Source organism: Talpa europaea (genome assembly GCF_964194135.1).
Source record: "Talpa europaea genome assembly, chromosome: 12".
NCBI classification, from domain to species: domain Eukaryota; kingdom Metazoa; phylum Chordata; class Mammalia; order Eulipotyphla; family Talpidae; genus Talpa; species Talpa europaea.
Window position 1 is genome coordinate 32,894,576 of NC_140079.1, and position 19,094 is coordinate 32,913,669.

Below are 19,094 nucleotides of genomic sequence, written 5' to 3' on the forward strand. Positions count from 1 at the left end.
AGCTATTGTAAACAGTGCTGCTATAAACATAGGCCACCCTCAACTCTTAAGGCCTCTGTAGAAGGAGTGGGCCAGGAGGAACCTGGGGATAGGGCATCAGAGTATCCCTCTTTGCCATTCCTCTATCTTATTCATGTGTTATTATTGAGGAAGGGGCTTTTTAGAACTCTCTGCTCACAATCATATGTAAATCTGTCAAATCCAGGTGGTAGCAAGGAGCCAATCCCTTGCGGGTTCTAACAGGTGAAATTTGAAGACACATAAGTCCAAATGAAATTTGTCAAATGGCAAAGCTTGTCTCATCAGCTGAGCATTGATATTCCAAGAAAGTACAGAGGGTTGTTTTTACCTTATGGTTGTCATTCTGGAGGATTATGGGTGCTTTGGTGATGGGAGAACAATGGTGGCCACACCTGAGGGGAGAAATCTTACACTGTGAGGAAATTAGAAAGTTGTAACAAATGGGGAACAGATTTGAGCAGACCATTCATGAAGCTATTCATATGGTCGACAGATACATGGAAAAATGTCCATCCTCACTTACTAAGGAAGATGCAAGTTAAAACCACTCTATCTTCTCACACCTGAGAGAATGACTTTTTCTCCCCAACAAGTGCTGGAGAAGATGCATAGAAAGAGGAACCCCACTACACTGTTGGTAGCAATGTAAACTGGTACAGTCATTTCAGAAAGTAATCTGGATTTACCTTAAATAAACTAAAATTGGAAATTATGTACGACCTGGTAATCCTTCTCCTGGGTGTCTCTCTAAGGATCATGAAACCATCAACTCAAAAAATTATAAGCTTTACATTGTTTATTACAGCATCATTTACAATAATAAGACTTCAAAGCAACCTAGGTGCCCACTGAGGATTGAGTCAAGAAGATGTGGTGTACCCACAAAATGGAATATTATATAGTCATAAGGAAAGACAAATGTCATCATTTACAGTAAAATGGAAGGGCTTTGAGGGAATTGTCCATACTAAAGCAACCCAGAATGACAAAGACAAATATTGGATAGTCACATAGCAGATGATTTCAAGAAAGCAAAATACTTACAAAAATGTGTAGACACTAATTCAGGGAGGGAAGGAAAGAGGGTCAAAAGGGTATAAGGTATGTTAGTAGGAAAAAATATATCAATTCAAAATAAACAAATAAATAAATAAATGGTTTAAAACTATGACAGAATTTTATGATATAATACTTAACTGCCCAGTATAACAAAGATATTAATAGCAAATAAATCTCTCACAGACTTCTCAGCCCAATGGCCAATACTGATAAGGGCTAGATTTCTCTAAGTTAAACAGAAGCCTAAAGATAACTGAAGCATCAGATCTTTTGATTACTTATATAGTTTACAATTTGTTATTATATAAAACACTGGAGCATTTATGAATAATTTTGTCCTTTTAGCAGATGAAAGAAATTATAGTTTGGGTCTGTATAATTACACTAATGATATTAAAGCTTAATTTCAAGGTTTGTAAAACAATTTATTTTATCCAGTTTGACCACATATAACATTCCCTTTTTCATTGAATTCTCATGTTTCTATTCTGGTAAAATGAGTCTGTTTTAAGCCCAGATTTTTCTTAGTGAAAACAGGTGTTTTTTGTTTTATTTTAACAGAGATAGTTCCTTTATCATTAGTTTTATACATTAATTAGAATTCTTAAATCTTAGGAATTTAATTTCTAAGCTAGGCAATTGTAAAAATTGCTTGTCACATCAGCATCCTTCAGAGTATAATTTTCAAGATGACATAAGACATTTTACTTACAGACACAATTTTTTTCAGTGTGTCATAAGAAGTAAAAAGTAAACTTAAAGTTGCACTAATTAACATTTCAGTGATTACTTTAGATATTTAATGAATTCCTATTATTATTCAATACATTTAGTAAATCTAAAATTTTCCAAAAGAGATGTGAGAATCTACTTAAGTAATGGTAAAAGAAACATTAAAAATGGAGTCACCTATGTTAACCCTTCAAGCAAGGGTTAACTTAAAACTCAAAAAATTATAGTTTAACTTAATACTCAAAATAGTTAACTTAATACTCAAAAAATTATAGTTTCAATTTTTCCCAATTGTGGAATCCCAATCCAATAAATAATAAAATTATTTTTCTTTTGCTTCATTCCATAATTTAACTTAGTTTAAAAGTTTCAAGTTACCAAAAACAAAGAGACCAATACAGCTATTGTTAGAAATTCATTCCTGTCTCATTTTTTGAAACCGCTCCTGTAACTTGACCCTGGGCTGACATTTCTGGGTGACATAGACTTTTTGCTGCATTTTAGGCCTATTATCTCTCAACACAAGCCACAAAACCTCATGAAAGCAATTCAGTTTTCCTTGTTTCCTTGAGTTAATTCTTAATTAAAATAGAATAAAATTACCACACTCAATATTATAACTCTAAAGGCAAGAGTGTTTCAAATTTCAGAAGTTAGTTTTATTAACCAAAATATTATCCTAGATGACAAAACGTTGAAAAAATTTGGATTAGTTTCTATTATATTTCTGAGTTTAGAAACAATTTATATAGGTACCTTTCATAACCCAATTATATATTAATTAATTTTAGCAATACCACTGGAAGTAAAACTTAAAAAACTGACACAGAACACTTAGTTTTTAAAATTTTTTGCCTCATGTTAAAACACAGAACACATTAGTTTACAAGGGAATTGTTGGAAAAACTCAGCACATCTCCTCACATTACTACCACAAGGGGTTGAGCACAGTGAGGAAGTCTGCAGCCTCTGCGGCATGAGTTCGATCCCTCGCCAGCCAGGGAGCAACCCACATGGCACAGCAGACCTCTCCTGTCTCACCTGCTGTTCCCCTCAGCAGTGTATTTCAGTCAATCTGCCTGTTCTGTTCCCCACTCTGTCTCTGGTGAATCCTCTCACCCCCGCATCTCTGGCCTGTACCCCAGCTCTTGTATGCATAAATAAATAAATCTTAAAAAAAAAAAAAGTAACTTGGGAGAGGTATTTCCATTCCTGCATTTCCCTCCCCTGATCATGGTGAAGGGACCTGCTTAGATTTTAAATAAGTCACTTGTGTTAGCCAGAAAAATTTTCATCTCTAAATGTCATTTCTAGCTTGGCCAAAATTTTAAACAAAGGGATGCTTTTAAAAGTCCTTTCAAATACCTTATCAAGTTTTAGTGGGGCGAACAGAAGATATTTCTGGTAATGTTAGAAAACCTCGAAATTATTTCACAGATAACTAAAGAAAAAAACTTAATCTCCCAGAGGGCTGGTGATAGTCAAGTCCTTTCTCTGTTCAGGCGTGCATGATCTTATGACCAAGCCCCACTTTGGGGGAGTGAAATTGGATGGTGATGCAAAAAGGAGAATAGACTGAGACCCCTTTTTATTTTTTTTTCAGTTGTTTCTTGACCCTAATTAGCCCATTCAATTGTTTCTTTTTTATTTTTTTATATATTTCTTACATCATTTTTCATTTTTGCACAAATGTATGCATTTTCATCTTGGTTATAATCCCCATACAATTGTTATTTCTTTAAATTCACAACTTTGAATTAAGCACGTTTTGGAAGCGCAAGTGAGGCCCCTAGTGGCCGCTGAAATTTAGAGGCTTTAGAACCCAGCAAGACTTGAACATAATTTTAAAGCAAGGATTTAAGAACTTCCCTGAGGCTAGCCAAGACACTTCTTTACATTATTTCTTTCCTTGTTAGTCAATTTAATTTTTTTCCAATAAAAATCAGGTTGAGAATTCTCTAAGTTTTTATTGGTCCGGTAAGCAATTTAGAAGTTTTCCAATTCAATAACAACTCAGTCAACCAGCAAGCATCCTTTATAGTTTACCGGATAATCCAAAAGAGTTCACTCCCACATAAGACATGACAAAAGGAAAGTCTCAATACACATTAACAGTTTTCAGCAAAGCTTTGCATCTTTTAGAGGAATGTGCTGTTATAGGACAGGGAGAGGGGCAGCCCAAACCCCGCAAACCTGCCTATTCTACATGGGTTCTGCCATCCGCCGCATCAACACAAACATATGAGACTTTAATGGAAAGGAACTTTAATAAAACTAGGAAACAATACAGGTAAGGCAAAGAGTCTAGTTTCTAAATGAAGCACCCAAAGTTACCCGTCCCCTCGTGGGTAAAAGTCCATCCATATGGGATCGGCCCAGAACAAGGCCCCAAAGCCTGCTACAAGTCTAAAGCATCTTCCAGTGGGGACCCACAGCAAGGGTCACTAACAACCGGACAAGCCCGGAAGGAAAAGAGCAAAATCAACATCAAGATAAAAGCTGCCATTGTCCCCTCCCCACGGGTCTCACCCACATCTGTGTCACCCAGTCCACAACCAAAAGACAAGCGCAGTTTCTTCACGTGTCTCTAGGCTCCATGCGCCTCCTCCAGGTCTCCTTCTGGCTCCATCCTGCTTCCTTCCTTCCTCAGTCTCTTCTGCAGCTTCCTCTCTCCCTGCTCAGCTCCACCCTCCCTCGGGTGGGGCAGGGAACCTCCCCCTTTCCTGGGGACCACCCTGTTACAGTGCTACAAGGTTTTACAGCATACTGTGCTTATATTACAGAATACTACTCAAAAGGCATGTTTATTTTCTTACAATTGGCAGGGACTAATGTAACCCCATTCCATGACCAATTCTTCCTTTGATGGGAAATTTCTTGTTGAGGTAGCAATCACACTCTAACCTTTATACTTGCCCTGTGCCCACAAAAGTTTGTGTCCTTTTCGTCTTCAAGTTTCCCTTATCAGTAGCTTTTTCCTCAGAACATATATTTTCCTTTCTAAAAACAACACAGAAGACAGAGCCTCAAGGCAGAAATATGTTTAACTGAACTTCAAAAAGTGCTGAGACAAGTAGTACTGGCCCAGAAGACCTTAGGGGGAACGCCAAGGGCTTAGGCAACTTAGCCCTGGAGGGATTTTCATCTCTGCCTTTGCTTCAATTCCCCCAGTCACCAGCAGAACCAATTTTTTTTAAAGATTTATTTATTTATTTTTATACAAGAACTGGTCAGAAGCACGGAAGGGTGAGAGAATTCACCAGAGCCAGAGAGGGGAGCAGAGCAGGCAGATGGACCAAAGACACTGCTGAGGGGAGCAGTGGGCAAAGCAGGAGAGGTCTGCTACGCCATGTGGGGTTCTCTCTAGCAGAACCAATTTTAGGACGTGCAGGGAGCCCCATTCTGGCCAGGTGAGTGCCGAGCTATGTGGAGTATGTCTGCAAGGAAGCTCTCGCCTTTTACTCACAAATATTTCCCTATACACTCCTTCCTTTCAACACCCAATCTGCCAGCTCTGAAAGGCCGGGCCTGTGACTTCCTTAGCAAGCTATGTCTACCAGAAATAGGAAATCTGACCCACTGTAGTGTAGTCAATACTAACCATGGGGAGAGGGGATTGAGGGGATTGAGGACTATGATGTGAGCAGCACTAAAAACCCTAGTGTGCTTTGGTTTTATCTGGTTATATTGGGGTTAATTTCCTGGGCTTATGGAGATCCTGTGTTTACTGACAGCTGCTTTATAATTGTTTAAGCAAATTTCTTTTTTAAGTTCCATTTCCAAAATCAAATATTTGCCTTAAATGAGTTGAGAACAAGAACACCAGGTGCAATGGGAAGAAAATGGTTATATTTAATGAAGTTATTTGAAATAAAATAAATTTCAAAAATTTCTCCAATTTATTATCATCTTTTAGACACAATTCCAAGTGTTTTTAGAGAGGTTTTATGAGACTAAGACCAAACACATTTTGAAAGGGTTTCATTGGCACAAAACGAAGATTGTTCATATCAAGAGAAACTCAAATAAATGACTTCACTTTCTTAAACTGAGAAGATTACAAGGCCAGTGTGCCTAGGCCTGGGTCTGTGTGTTCCCTTTCTCCATCTCAGCTGGCTTCCCTGTCCCATATTCATAAGAAAGTTTCAGAAAAGAAAATCTTTTTCTTTTTTTTTTTAAAGATTTATTTATGCATACAAGAGCTGGTGTTTAGGCCCAAGGGGTGGGGAGGTGAGCGGATTCACCAGAGACAGAGCGAGGAACAGAACCGGCAGATTGACCAAAGTGCACTGCTGAGGGAAGCAATGGATGAGGCAGGGAAGGTCTGCTGCACCATGTGGGTAGCTCCTTGGCTGGGGATCGAATTCATGCTTCAGTGGCTGCAGACAGCTTCATAGGTTGCATCCTCCCCTGTGCCACCAGGGAGGCCCAAGAAAACCTTTTTCTGAAAATGAAAAGAACAGCTGTTCTTTACAGGGAGTCATGAGTGCAGAAGATTCTTCCAGCTTCCAGTCACTGAGGAGCTTTCCTCCCCTTGTGTAAAGAGTAACCTTTCTAATTCTTTTGTCCACTTAACAGTCATTCTAGTTGGGGGAAAAAGTACCTTCTTATCGCATAAAACACATTTCAGTCAAGAACACCCAGCACTTTGAGGCCTCATTTCCATAACTTTCAGAGCTATGAGAATACATAAAAGTTTCTTTTAAAAAGACCATCAAAAGTTGGTTGAATAAGTGAAATCATCAGGGTGGTTATTATGAATACCAACAAAGTCGCTGTGCATACAGCTTTATAAACACTCTGGGGCCTCAGCTACAAGTTTGTCTGGTTCTCCATGGCAGCAGACAGGGAGTAAGAACAAGTCTTCATTATGAGGCAGCAGGAGAGACACAGGTAGCAACAGTAGCAGCAGGCCCCTGGGCTCTGGCCACAGAAATGCCCTGTGCCCCATGAGTTGCCAGTGAGAGGCCATGAGAGGTCCAGATAAGCCCCTTCTGGAGGAGCCCTATTAGCTTTTATATGATTTAGAGACAAAGCTAGCCAAGTTTAGGGATAGTTTACAGAATTTTGTTTTGTGTGTGTGAACTATACATCAAGGTTACATATTATTTACTGCTCTCCACACATGCAGACCACATCTCAAGGCTACATGTTATCTACTAGGCCACCTGTGCCAGAAGTTCACGGCAGAAAACAGTCTGAGAAAACTGTTTTCCCATGGGCCCTACAACAACTTAGTTAATTACTTGGTTAGCTAGTTAGTTCGTTTCATTAACTTGTCACAGAGAGCAGGATCAAGGGAAGGTCTAGACCTAGGGTACCTGCTAGCCACTGACCCGGGGCTAGATGCCACCTGAGAGCAGAGGGAGCAGAGGAGGGTTCCCTCATAGACATTCTCCACACAAGCTGGGGGGATGGGGTGGGGGTGAGGCTCTCTGCACGTCCCAAAGTTGGTTCTCGTGGTCACTGGGGGGATTGAAGTAGAAGCTATGACAAAAGTCCTTCTGGAGCTTAGTTCCCCAAACCCTTGGTGTTCCGCCTAAGGTCTCAGTCAGGCTTGATCCAGACACATCTGGGTTTGATCCCTGAGGCTAACATTTAACACATGTGTAATCACTCAGAGCTTTAGTTTTCTCATCTTCAAAATGAAGATAAAAAGATCTACTTTCCAGGGATCAGCTTGAAGTTGGAGGTTCATTTTTGCAAAACTAATAATGAATCATAATAAATTGCCCCTTCAAGTGAACAGACATCCTTATAATGGGATTAGCCACAAGCGAGGTACAACCTCAGCTTTTTTCTCTTGCAGTAGGAATGACCTTGTTCTGAGCCAGAAACCCCTGCTCTGCTCTTCTGGGTGATAAAGGAGGTGAACAAAGGTCAGGTCCCAACCATAACTGACTTTGACCTCCTTACCATGGAGGCTGACATTGCTGGAGTCATTGCCGTGGGGCAAGCCCAAGTGCACTCTCCCCCAAGTAACTGACAGCTAGGTCACCAGAAGCCACTGGGTCACCCTTCCATGGCCTATTCCTAGCACCCAGTGAACATCTGTAGGGTAAGCAAAAAACTTATCAGCCTTTTCCACCCTCCCACTATTAGATTAAATGCATTGCCTGATGGTGAACACCAGGCGTGGGCTGTGGGCATATATCGGTGGGTACACCTGGGCTGAGAGACTGGGCTCATAAGAGTGGCGTCATGCAATGCCAGAGAGTATGGAACAGACCAGAAGAAGAACAAGCGAGAGACGGGAAGAGAACCAGCAGAGAAGCAGAGGCCAAGAGAGAACGCCGGAGAGTCCAAAAAGAGTGAAGATTCACCCGGGGCTGGGAAGCCTGCAAGCCTCCTGGCCCCCTGACACTCCTGCCTGCCATGTACCTGGTAAAATGGCAATAAAAGCCTGAAAAAGTCACCAAGGGCTCCTCCTTCACCCGTCTGCTCTGATCATAGAAATCCTGCACTATGCCTTCTTGCCACTACAACATCCCATTTGGGGTCAGAGATCAAATCAAATAAGAGCTAGTGAATGGGGAGATTGTTCAGAGAAGAGTCCCAGAAAGAATTAGAAAAAGTAAAGTTTTGGATTGCTCAGCTCAGAGAAGGGGGACCTAGATAAGGAGTCAGGGGCAAGGGTAGAGGAAGCTCAGGTTTTGCCAGCTGTTAAATATACAAAGAATTTGGGGGGAATTTATTGGCTTTAGGGTTGCCAAATTAACATCTGGAAATTCTCTTCCTTTTAGAATGATACAAAGACCATTTTTCTCGAGAAGCGTCAGGGATCTTGTGGCATGGCCGTCAGCTATGGAGGTCATACAGTCGTGATAGCTTCATCAACGGAGTCTTGAGTCAGAGTCTGGTGGGCCCGGCTCCAGCGTGGAGCGCTCCTCTCCCACTGCCCCAAGAGCACTTCCCTCTGTGCCTGGTCATTAGAATTGCTCACTGACATGAACGCAGACTCAGCACCTGCAGGAGGGAGCCAGACTCCTTGCCCCAGAATCTTACCTCCTTGCAGGCAGACCTCTTCCTCTCCATTCATTCCAGCACCAGTGGGAGGAAGGAATCCAGTTACTGCCATGGGGACTGTGGTGAGAAGTAAGAGAGAAGACAGATGTGGACATCTGTAGGAGAGAGATGAGACACAGGTGGCTATTAAAGAATAAAAGATTATGAAACTACAGGCTTGAGTATTTATTTATGATTCCTGGAATTCTATACCCTTGGCTCCTAGGCACAAGCATATAACACAGTTCTGAAATATAAATAGGCTGTTTTGAAGGTTTCTGGGTTGAATTTTGCCTTTCTTCTAAAACCGTTGACACTTTTGCACTGATCTGCTCTTCTGCTTTAAAAACAGATAAACTATTGCTGCATACTTGTGAAGAAACTAGTGGGAATTTGGTTTCATAGAATAAAATTTTACTGATAGTCACTGTTGTATAATGCCAGAAGGATAATATATGTGAGAATGATTTTTAAAGTATGATGCACTGGGAAGTAGAGGCTATGGCAGTTTTTGATATTATTGATATGATCCATTTTACATCACTTCAAGGAGGAGGGAGTAGAAATGGTAAAGTAGAAAGGCCAGGAGCAAGGGTTGGTGTGTAAAGTAATGAACTTGTGAGAAGAGGGATATGGAAATTGTATGGTGATGGTTATTTAGGAGAGAGTGGGCTCCAATGTTGTTGTGATAAAGAGGGGGAGAAAAGAAGAATCTGGTTTGGCATGATGGCAAGGTGGAGGGGAGGAGACACAAGACAAGTTGATATGGATGGTAGAAGTGGAGGTGTTACAGGGCAACCCCAATATGAAATGGGTTGCCTGACTGTGGGTCCTCACCTGCACACTTAAAGGGGATTTACTGATGCTAAACTGCAGGCACACAAAAAAGGTTAATAAAAGATTTATTAACAAGGGAAGGGGAAATGAGGAAATAAATAACTCAGGGAGAAAAAGAGGGAGATAAATTTGTAAATGCATCCTACCCATTCCGCTGACCTGGAATTCCAATGACTCACTGAGCTGGTGAAAAGCCAAGTGCCACGCTTGGCCAAGAGCCCACCCAGCTCACATGGCTGGTTATATCTCCAAACAGAAAAACATGGCTGCTTAACTCCACCTTCAGGTGCTCACAACCTTCCCCTTGGTGATCATGAGATCTGTAGTTCCCAATGTCTTGATGGAATGGGGGTGGAGTCTGCAAAACCTGTATGGAGTTTGCTCACGACATCCTTTCCCCCTAACAGAGGGGCATGAGAGGAAGTCAGGATTGATGAGATGGAGGTGGTGGAAGAGCAGAGGGGAAGTCACGTTTGGAACTGTAGCATGACAGAGGGGTAGTTGATGAAAATGGTGGAAAGGAAGTAGGAGGCAGCACTGATGTGAGATTGTGGCAGAAAGGAGCTGGGATTCTCAGATTTTGTGCCAGTGGCCATAGAGGGAAGGCAGAGATACCACTGATATGATGGTGATGGTGGCGGGAAGATGGGAGGGGAGTTGGTGAGCAGGAGGTGGTGGATGGGTGGGAGTTGGGACACTAGGGAAAGGAGGAAGGAATCAGCGTTGGTCCGGGGGATGTGGAGTGGACATAAAATGAGTCATGTTGGTGTAGTGATGAAGGTGGGAAATGCTGTGACATGCAGTGTTGGTGTGATGGTGGTGGTGAAAGTAGGAGCCCCATTCCCACCTCCTCCTTACACCTGTACCACTCACTGCCATATTTCCACCAGCACCATCACATCAAAACTGCTGACACTCTCACCTTCTTTAATGCTATATTTAACTTCAACTTTACCTGAAAGTTTTCCAACTTGAGAATTGGACACAGGATGGAGGATAGAAACAACTACCAAAAAAAAAAAATTCCAGACCTTGAGAGAAACTGGTGTTCTTAGAACTTGCTCACTTTACTTTCTAGAAAAATCTTTAGGAAACAAAGTAATGAACATAAATGATAGATTTAAATACGAAAATAATTGGAGTCTGAGCTATTATGTATGACAATAATCAAAAGTGAAAATAGTAAAGGAGCCATCCCCTCTTAATTGTCCAAGGATGAGATTTGATCAAATTTTAGGCTGAGGGCCACCCCTGGTGGTGCAGCAGTTGAGCGCTAGGCTGCGAAGCTGCCAGCAGCCTCTGCAGTGCCTGTTCAATCCCCAGCCTCTGGCGAGGGTCCCACATGGCGCGACAGATCTCTCCTGCCGCCTGCTGCTCCCCTCGGCAGTGTATTTTGTCAGTCTGCCTGTTCTGGTCCCTGCTCTGGCTCTGGTGAATTCTCTTACCCTCCCGCGCGTCTGACTGTACCCAGTGCTCGTATAAATAAATAAATAAATCTTAAAAAAAATTTAGGCTGAGCAGAAAGAAAAAGAAAAATACCAAATGGTCTCACTCATAGCAGGAATTTAGAAAACCTAAATAAGGGACCAGGAGAAAGACTAATTATAATAAAGTAAAAATCAAAATCAACAAGCAACTATAAGCCAGAGACACAATACAGGGGGCTGGGAGGGTAGAAGGGAATATGGTCAAAATAAGGGAGGTAGGAATTGTATGGGGACTATAACCAAGATGAAAAAGCATACATTGTGCAAAAATGAAAAATGATGTAAAAATTATATTAAATTTTTTTGAGTATAAAAAAATTTTAGGCTGAAATCAAAAAAGATAAACTCATGCCATTTGCAGCAACATGGATGGAGCTGGAAGGGATCATGCTCAGTGAAATAAGCCAGAAAGAAAAAGGAAAATACCGGATGGTCTCACTCATCGCAGGAATTTAGAAAACCTAAATAAGGGATCAGGAAAAAGACTAATTATACTAAAGTAAAAATCAAAATCAACAAGCAACTATAAACCAGAGACACACTACACAGGGGGGAGAAGGGAGTAGGATCACAACAAGGGTAGTGGGAATTTTACAGGGACTATAACCAAGATGAAAATGCATACATTGTACAAAAATGATGCATAAAATCATTTATAGAATGATTTTATAAAATAAAAAATTACAAAAAAATAAAGCTGAAACAAAACAAAAAAAATTTAGGCTGAATTTAGACACTTTTCCCAAGCCTCATTTTAAAGTCCATTTCCAGTAGACTACTTTAACATAAAACGATTTTTTTTAAGATTTATTTATTTATTTATACAAGCACTGGGTACAGTCAGAAGCGCAGGAGGGTGAGAGAATTCACCAGAGTCAGAGCGGGGAACAGAACAGGCAGACTGACGAAATACACTGCTGAGGGGTCAGTGAGCGCGGCAGGAGAGGTCTGTGCGCTATGTGGGACCCTTACCCTGTGGCGGGGGATCAAACCGGCACTGCAGAGGCTGCAGGCAGCTTCACAACCCAGCGCTCAACTGCTGCGCCACCGGGGAGGCCCAACATAAAATAATTTTTAATAAAGTTAATGACTTTCTTTTTCTCATTTCAAAAATTATTATTTTAAAATATTAGATTTCCCCACAGCTTTCGAAATAAATACACACACACAACTGTGATGCTAAGGGCTAGGATTCAACTGATTTTCCAGAGCTAATTAGGAAAGTGGGGTTTATTGATAAAAGTTGAGCAATACATTTTTCACCACAGGGTGATAAAGGTGATAAAGAAGGAAATAAAGTAAAAAGGGAGGACAGAGTTCATCCTGCTAGAAATGACGCAAATAAATGAACCTCATGAGAAAAAGTGAATCAGTATCAAACCAATAGTTAGTTCCAATACTTGAATAAATCTCATTCTTCTTTATCCTCTGTCTTCTTCCTCTTCTAGTAATTCAACAGGAATTTTTCCCACTAATGCATCTTTTTAGCTCTGTCACATACACATAACAAGACAAATCCTTTGTTGTTCAACTTTGCCTTTTCTATTTGGCTGGCATTAATTTTACTTTTGTTGGGCCTTCCTGGGGCAGCAAGGGCTTAAGCACCGCACTATGAAGCTATCCATAGCCTCTGCGGCACGAGTTCGATCCCTGGCCAGCCAGCAACACACATGGCACAGCAGACCTCTCCTGTCTCTCCTGCTGCTCCCCTTAGCAGTGTATTTCAGTCATTCTGCCTGTTTTGTTCCCCACTCTGTGTCTGGTGAATCCTCTTACCCCTCAAACCTCTGGCCTGTACCCCAGCTCTTGTATGCATAAATAAATATATCTTTTTAAAAAAATAATTTTACAATGGTCTTAGAAATTTCATGCTCATTTTTTCATTAGTTGAAGCACTTCTTCGAGATGGGATACAACAGGGACAGCGTGCTCCCCCGCATTTGAGCTAGGTGAAACCTTCGTGCCAAAAAATGCCACCTCTGTTCCCTTCAAGGCCTGAGGCAATCTCGGAGCAGCCTTCTGCTAGTAGGTGGATGAGATGAAAGACATCCAGGAATTGCAGAGAGATAAACTCAGAACAACTTGGCTGGCAGTCTGAGAGCCAGGAGGAGGATGAGGGTTGAAATTTGTTGCTTTCCTTACAGGCCCCTCCATGCCCCTTTTGCCCCAGTCATCCTGACTAAAGCGATCCCCTTCCTGCCCATCTTCAGTGAGCAGTGCAGGAGTAACTAGGGAGGCCCCAGAGGGAGAAAATAAAATTTTAAGTAAGAGAGTTAATTAAGAGAAATAATTAAGAGAACAGTCATAGAAAATCAGAGAAAACCAGTGAAGTTCCAAGGAGCTGACAGCAACACAGAGATAACAACAGCATCTCGGACCCTGGCAAAATAGTCACAACTTCCATGGGTTCCCAACTGAGGTTCTTAAGTCCATCAGGATAACCATGAAGGGAATAGAGCCTTCCCTAGTGTGGCCAAGGTACACCTCTGAATCTTCCAGAACCATGGGTGACAGCTGAATTTGTATTATACCTGCACGACCTGGTCTGAAGTTCTTGCCAGACCTCAGTATTGCAGTGTCTGTCATTTCAGCTCCATTGAAATTGGTATTTTAGATCTAGGTATACATGGACTTCTTATGAAGAGAAAAGAGACTTTGCAGCTAGCATTTCTGAGGGAACAGGTTTCATGAAAATGAATACAACTTTAAATAGTCAAGGACAGAGGAAAAAAATGAATTCAAGCTATTGGGGGGAAATGGAAACAAATTGGATCAGTTTTTGTTTAAAATGGTTTTGCATGGAATCTGAACCAAGGGTTTTCTTTACAGAACTGTTTCCTGGGGTGCAAATGGTGCAGATTTCAGCCCTTGAACTAGAATCAATTACTGAAAAAAATTTTAGTTGGCAAAATGTTTTCAAATCTAAAGGAGGAGCAGTTTTACGCTAGGTGTTTCTGGGGTGGGCACAAGAAGAAATGGGACATAAAGCACAAGTGAGTGTTTGCTGCTCACTGAGGTTCTCCTCATTCCCATACCCGGCAGCCATTACGAGGAAATGACTTTGATTAGATATGAATGAAAGTCAATCCTGTGGCTCTTCCTGGTGAACCAGTGGTTGATGGCTAAATCAAATGTTTCCACCACAAGTTAACTGGAATTTAAACCTTAAAACTTGAAGCTATTTGCAAAAGGAGCAGGGTGACTACAAGTTCAAGCTTTAATGGAATACCCATCCTCACAGAAAAGTTGGAAATGAAGTCTTCATCTACCTTGAGTGAGTCTGTGGACTTTTTCCAATACTAAAAATCCTCAGGTCCAGAGTTTCAGCATCACTTATTCTTTTACAATAAATTTTTGAGACTTCATATAGCAGTACCTCCCAATCAAAGTTGTCAATTGATAAGAGATTCTAACAGTTTTGTCCTTTGGAAACTGAAATCCATCTCAATGGAGCTTAAGTTGAAGGCGAGTAAGCTGATTCTATATCCTGGAAGTGTTTTTATATCATCTTGAGATTCATCATCACACCAGCTTTTGCCAGTTTGGCCAGCTGTCTTTGGGGTTTTCAAGGATTGCCTCTTCTAAATATATTAATATAAAGAAAAGCATATTAACAGGAAGCATAAAGGAGCTACATTGTCTAAAAACCAAAGTTGTCCATCCAATTAGCAAGAAAAAATTTAATTGGTGCTGGGTAGGTAAACATAAACTCAAAAAGATATCATCAGAGCACATTTTAAAGTGCTAAAGTAAATCTGTCGATGCTCCACAACAGGATTGCCCCAAATTAAGATTTAAGGAAAACTTAAAGTAAAATATTTTACTTTTAACACAGCTGAATTAGAAAAAAAAATACTAGCATTAGCTATTAAGTTCAGTATTGGAAACCAGAAATATGGGTGGAATGAGCTGGAAAGGAATGGATAACTTATAAATTGAGGGAAATTAATTTTGTTTTATAAAGCAACCCTAGAACTGTCTCATAGAGATTAAAATATATGTAGAACTAAAATCCATGAGAATAATAGCACAAAAGTAATGAACACTAACATGAATTGAAAGTGTTTGAAGGTATTAGCAATTGATTGGGGAAGTACTAAAAGTAATTTCTATTAGACTATATTAATTAAAAAATTCATGATTTAATCATTAGTGTAACCACACAAAAATTTATACATGATTATAACAAGTTTATAGAGGGAACAATGGTATAATAAAAGTTTAATCAAAGTCAGTGAGGTAAAGAGATTAAAGGAACATTAAAAAGCAGTTAGGTTAAAAGGTAAGAAAAGACTAAGATGCTTGAAATAATCTCAAATTTACAAGTAATCGGATCGGGGCAAATTTAAACCCAAAGGTGCCAATTTTTCGTTGTTGTTAATGACTTCCTATACACTCTACAAACTTAATAAATTGGACTTATTGATAATGAAACACTAATTTTGCTATTCAGGAATGTTTTATGGAAAGTTTTGTACATAGAAACTTTTGTTATTTTTATAGATTGTATTTATAGTGGGAGAAAAGGAAACACATTAAACATGAAAAGCATTTATAGAAATAGAAAGTATCACCTTCCCATATGCAAATGTATCTATTTTTTTCATTTGCAACAATATGTGACAGTGTCAGTAACCCCACATAAAGATTTAGGAATCCTATTAACATGAGACTGGATGCCTTCTCTGGATTATCCACTGAATGGATTACCCACTGAATGGATTATCCACTAAATGGATTATCCACTCCCTTCCTCTATGAAAGGGGAATCAGAGGCAGAAGGCACGACCTTTTCCAGAAAGCCACATACTGTCTTCATCTCAGGATTAGGGACCAGAAGGACAACTCTGCAGCCATGGGAGAACCTGCATCGACCAGTTTTCCAAGGCAGCCTGTTCTGGTAAGTATTGAAACATTAACAGCAAGACTGGTCAGTTGTCTACATTTTCCGTCTGGGAAACCTCTTTAAGTTAGCAGACAGTACCTCTTAAAACAGGGAGGTGTCTTATTAAATCTTGTTTCCTAGATGTTAATGTTTATTAAATAATGTTCAAGGTATCACCCTGTTTATATATGAAACTTTCTGGGGTACTAGGACAGATACTTTTTTTGTTTTGTTTTCGCTAAGAACATCCTAGGAAAGGGAAGGAATATTAGTCCCTGCGCCGTTTAAATTTTCCCCTCAATGGAAAATGCTTTATCGATAATGGACATGGTCTTAAAATTCAATTTTCTGATCAAATACCAACTCATCAGTTCTTACTTAGTCTCTTCATTATCAATAATTATAGTTTTTCTTTATTCTTCCTTACCTGTCTTCCTGTATCCCTCCCTCTTTTCATTCTTTTTATGCCTCTATATCTGTCTTATGATTATCACAGCATTTAATTATACCTAACATTATATTAGACAGTCAATAGTGTGATTAACTGTTTTTCATCAACATTTAAATAAACAGGAGAAATGACTTTGTTAAAGTCTGGATGAAAGGATTAATTACACAATGCTATAGATTAGGTACTCTAAACAGGAGGAACAAATAAGATTCCCTTCACACTGGGACATATTGGGCCATGAAATGGGAGCTATTAATAATTTGGCAGAACAACAGTATTCAATGGGATTTATTTTTTAAAAATTCTTCTGAAGACAGAAATTAGAAATCTAAAAGTAAAAGTACTTTTATTGCATTTACATTTTAAAACGTACTAACATACCGGTGACCTTATAATGGATTACAGAGAATGGATTTGAAATAGTAGGCATTGATAATTTATGGGATTATACCACAAATGAGATTATATCATTATATAATTGTAGTTGAGTAAATGTGTTTTGAAATATTTCAAAAGGGTTTTGTTGGAGTTTGAATTTTTTTTTCAATAAATCAATTTAAGCACCTTCTAAGGTTGAAGTAAAAAGTGAATATTACAGGGTAATATATGAAAGTCCACACTAATCATCTCTTCATAGAATATTAAATTTAATTAGAAATATTATAAAAATAGATAATATAAGTAAATTTTTAAATAAGATATAATTTTTTATTATTTTAAGCAGGCAAGGTAACTGTATGGAAATATTTTGTAGGAAATCTGAAAGGTGCTGAAAAAGTATTCAAAAGTTCAACATTTACTTGGATTCAGTAAATGGATGGTTCATTGATAAAAGACTGGGGGGAGGCAGGGTGTCCAGAATGACACTCAGAGGTAGACAGGATGTAAGGACCAAGAGTGAATGTAGGGGACACTCACATAGGGGTGAGTTATTTGGGCACTGGCTGACTCAGTTGGTAATCTCATCCCTGTGAGCTGAATCATTGATATTATCACTGATGTGGTGAGTAGGCAGATGGGTACTTGAGTCTCGGTTGAAGTTAGATCTGCACTGACTCCGTATGCTTGTCTAATTCATTTGAAGTCAGGGGAATGGATGCAATTATCTAGAAGAAGGTGTGGATATAGAACAAACATGAGAAAGAACTGACATGAAAGATGAATCAATTGTTAAGTCAGATATTAGAGGCCAGGGAGGAGCAGGAGGAGATAAGGAAAAGAGTCAGGGGAGTAAAAAATTTACAGTGGAGGCTTTTGTACAAAAATTTGGAATTCTGTGATGAGAATATGGTGTTTCTGAGTTGTTTATTTATGAATAAGAAAATCTTTGAGTAAAGATAGGATTTTGGTGTGCAAATTAAATGAGTATCAAAAGGTGTAGTGGGACAGATTTTGTTGGAGATAGGCACTAATTGTATGCCAAGGAATACTAAAAAAAATACAAATAAACCTGATGTCTTGGAAAAGAAAGAAATCTGTGATCACTGTGTCCAAATGATGGTGGTTCAAAGGACTACTCACATGCAAGTACTTGACATTGACAAGGGTGGGAAGAGAAATATACTAAATGAGGATAGTGGAGGGAAATGATCAGTAACTGACATTGGAACGATCTTGACTTTCCTATCCTTGGTTCACGTTTGTTTGTTGGTATCTGAATGTGTGGTACTTATAATAACAGTAGTGGCAGCAATTGGGATTACTTAGAAATGCAAAATATTGGCCCTACTCCAGGGCTACATGTGTTGAGGTCCAGAAACCTGAGTTTTAAGATTCTGCAGATGATTGTGAGGCATAGTACAAATTTAAGACCTATGCCTGCTGGAAGTATGTGGATGGTTGGCAGATCCAGGTGAACTGATGACATTCTCCATAGTTGACAATCTTTACTCCTTTATTCAAATTTCTCATCTCTCCTTGTTTTCAAAGGGGAGACTCAAAAGACCTATGATGCCCCAGACTTTAGAGAAGAAAAGACAAGTCCATTTAGCCAAGGCTAAGCGGAAACCTCGTGAAAGGTCTGCATTTCCTGTAAGACTCACCAGTTGTATTTTCAAGAAGCAAGTCACAAGGATAACTTCCCACCCTGGCAATGAGGTCAGGTGCGATACAAGTGAGGAGACCTTGAAGAAGCCCCAGCAAATCTCTGCGTACAGGAGACTGCAGGGACTCCAGGCCTGTGGCAGTGAAGGAGAACTTTTAAGTCCTTTGGATTTCACAAATACCTTTAAAAATGTTCATGAGTTCCTGGGCAGTCGTAATCCTGGATCTGTACACACCAGTCCTGAGCCCACCACGGCACAGTCTTTATACTGGGCAGAGATTCTCCCAGGAGTGGGTCTCTCTCTCCCACAGCCCTACTATGGACAACCAGTAACAGCTGGAGATATTCGCATACAGTCTCTAGTAGTGAAAAAAGCAAGGGAGAGACTGGCTGTGGCCTTGATGGCAGACAGACTTGCCAAGGAGGCAGAGAGAGCCGGGAGTCAAGGATCTTCTGAGCACTAATAGGAAAAGAAAGTCATGCTGAAGAAGTTCAATGGTGTGACCCTTGGGAAGTGGCTCACCTTAAGCCAGCCTAATTTTACTTGGGTCTTTTTCTATCTCTGGACTGATA

General features: G+C 40.0%; 1 protein-coding gene across 1 annotated transcript; it reads left to right on the forward strand.

The window, feature by feature from the left end:
- Window positions 1-18,427: 18,427 nt before the first annotated feature.
- Window positions 18,428-19,094, forward strand: LOC311181473 (putative methyl-CpG-binding domain protein 3-like 3; the record flags this gene model as incomplete). Its single annotated transcript, XM_084249942.1, has 1 exon — window positions 18,428-19,094. The coding sequence occupies one exon, from the start codon at window positions 18,428-18,430 to the stop codon at window positions 18,983-18,985; it is 558 nt and encodes a 185-aa protein (XP_084106068.1). The 3' UTR covers window positions 18,986-19,094.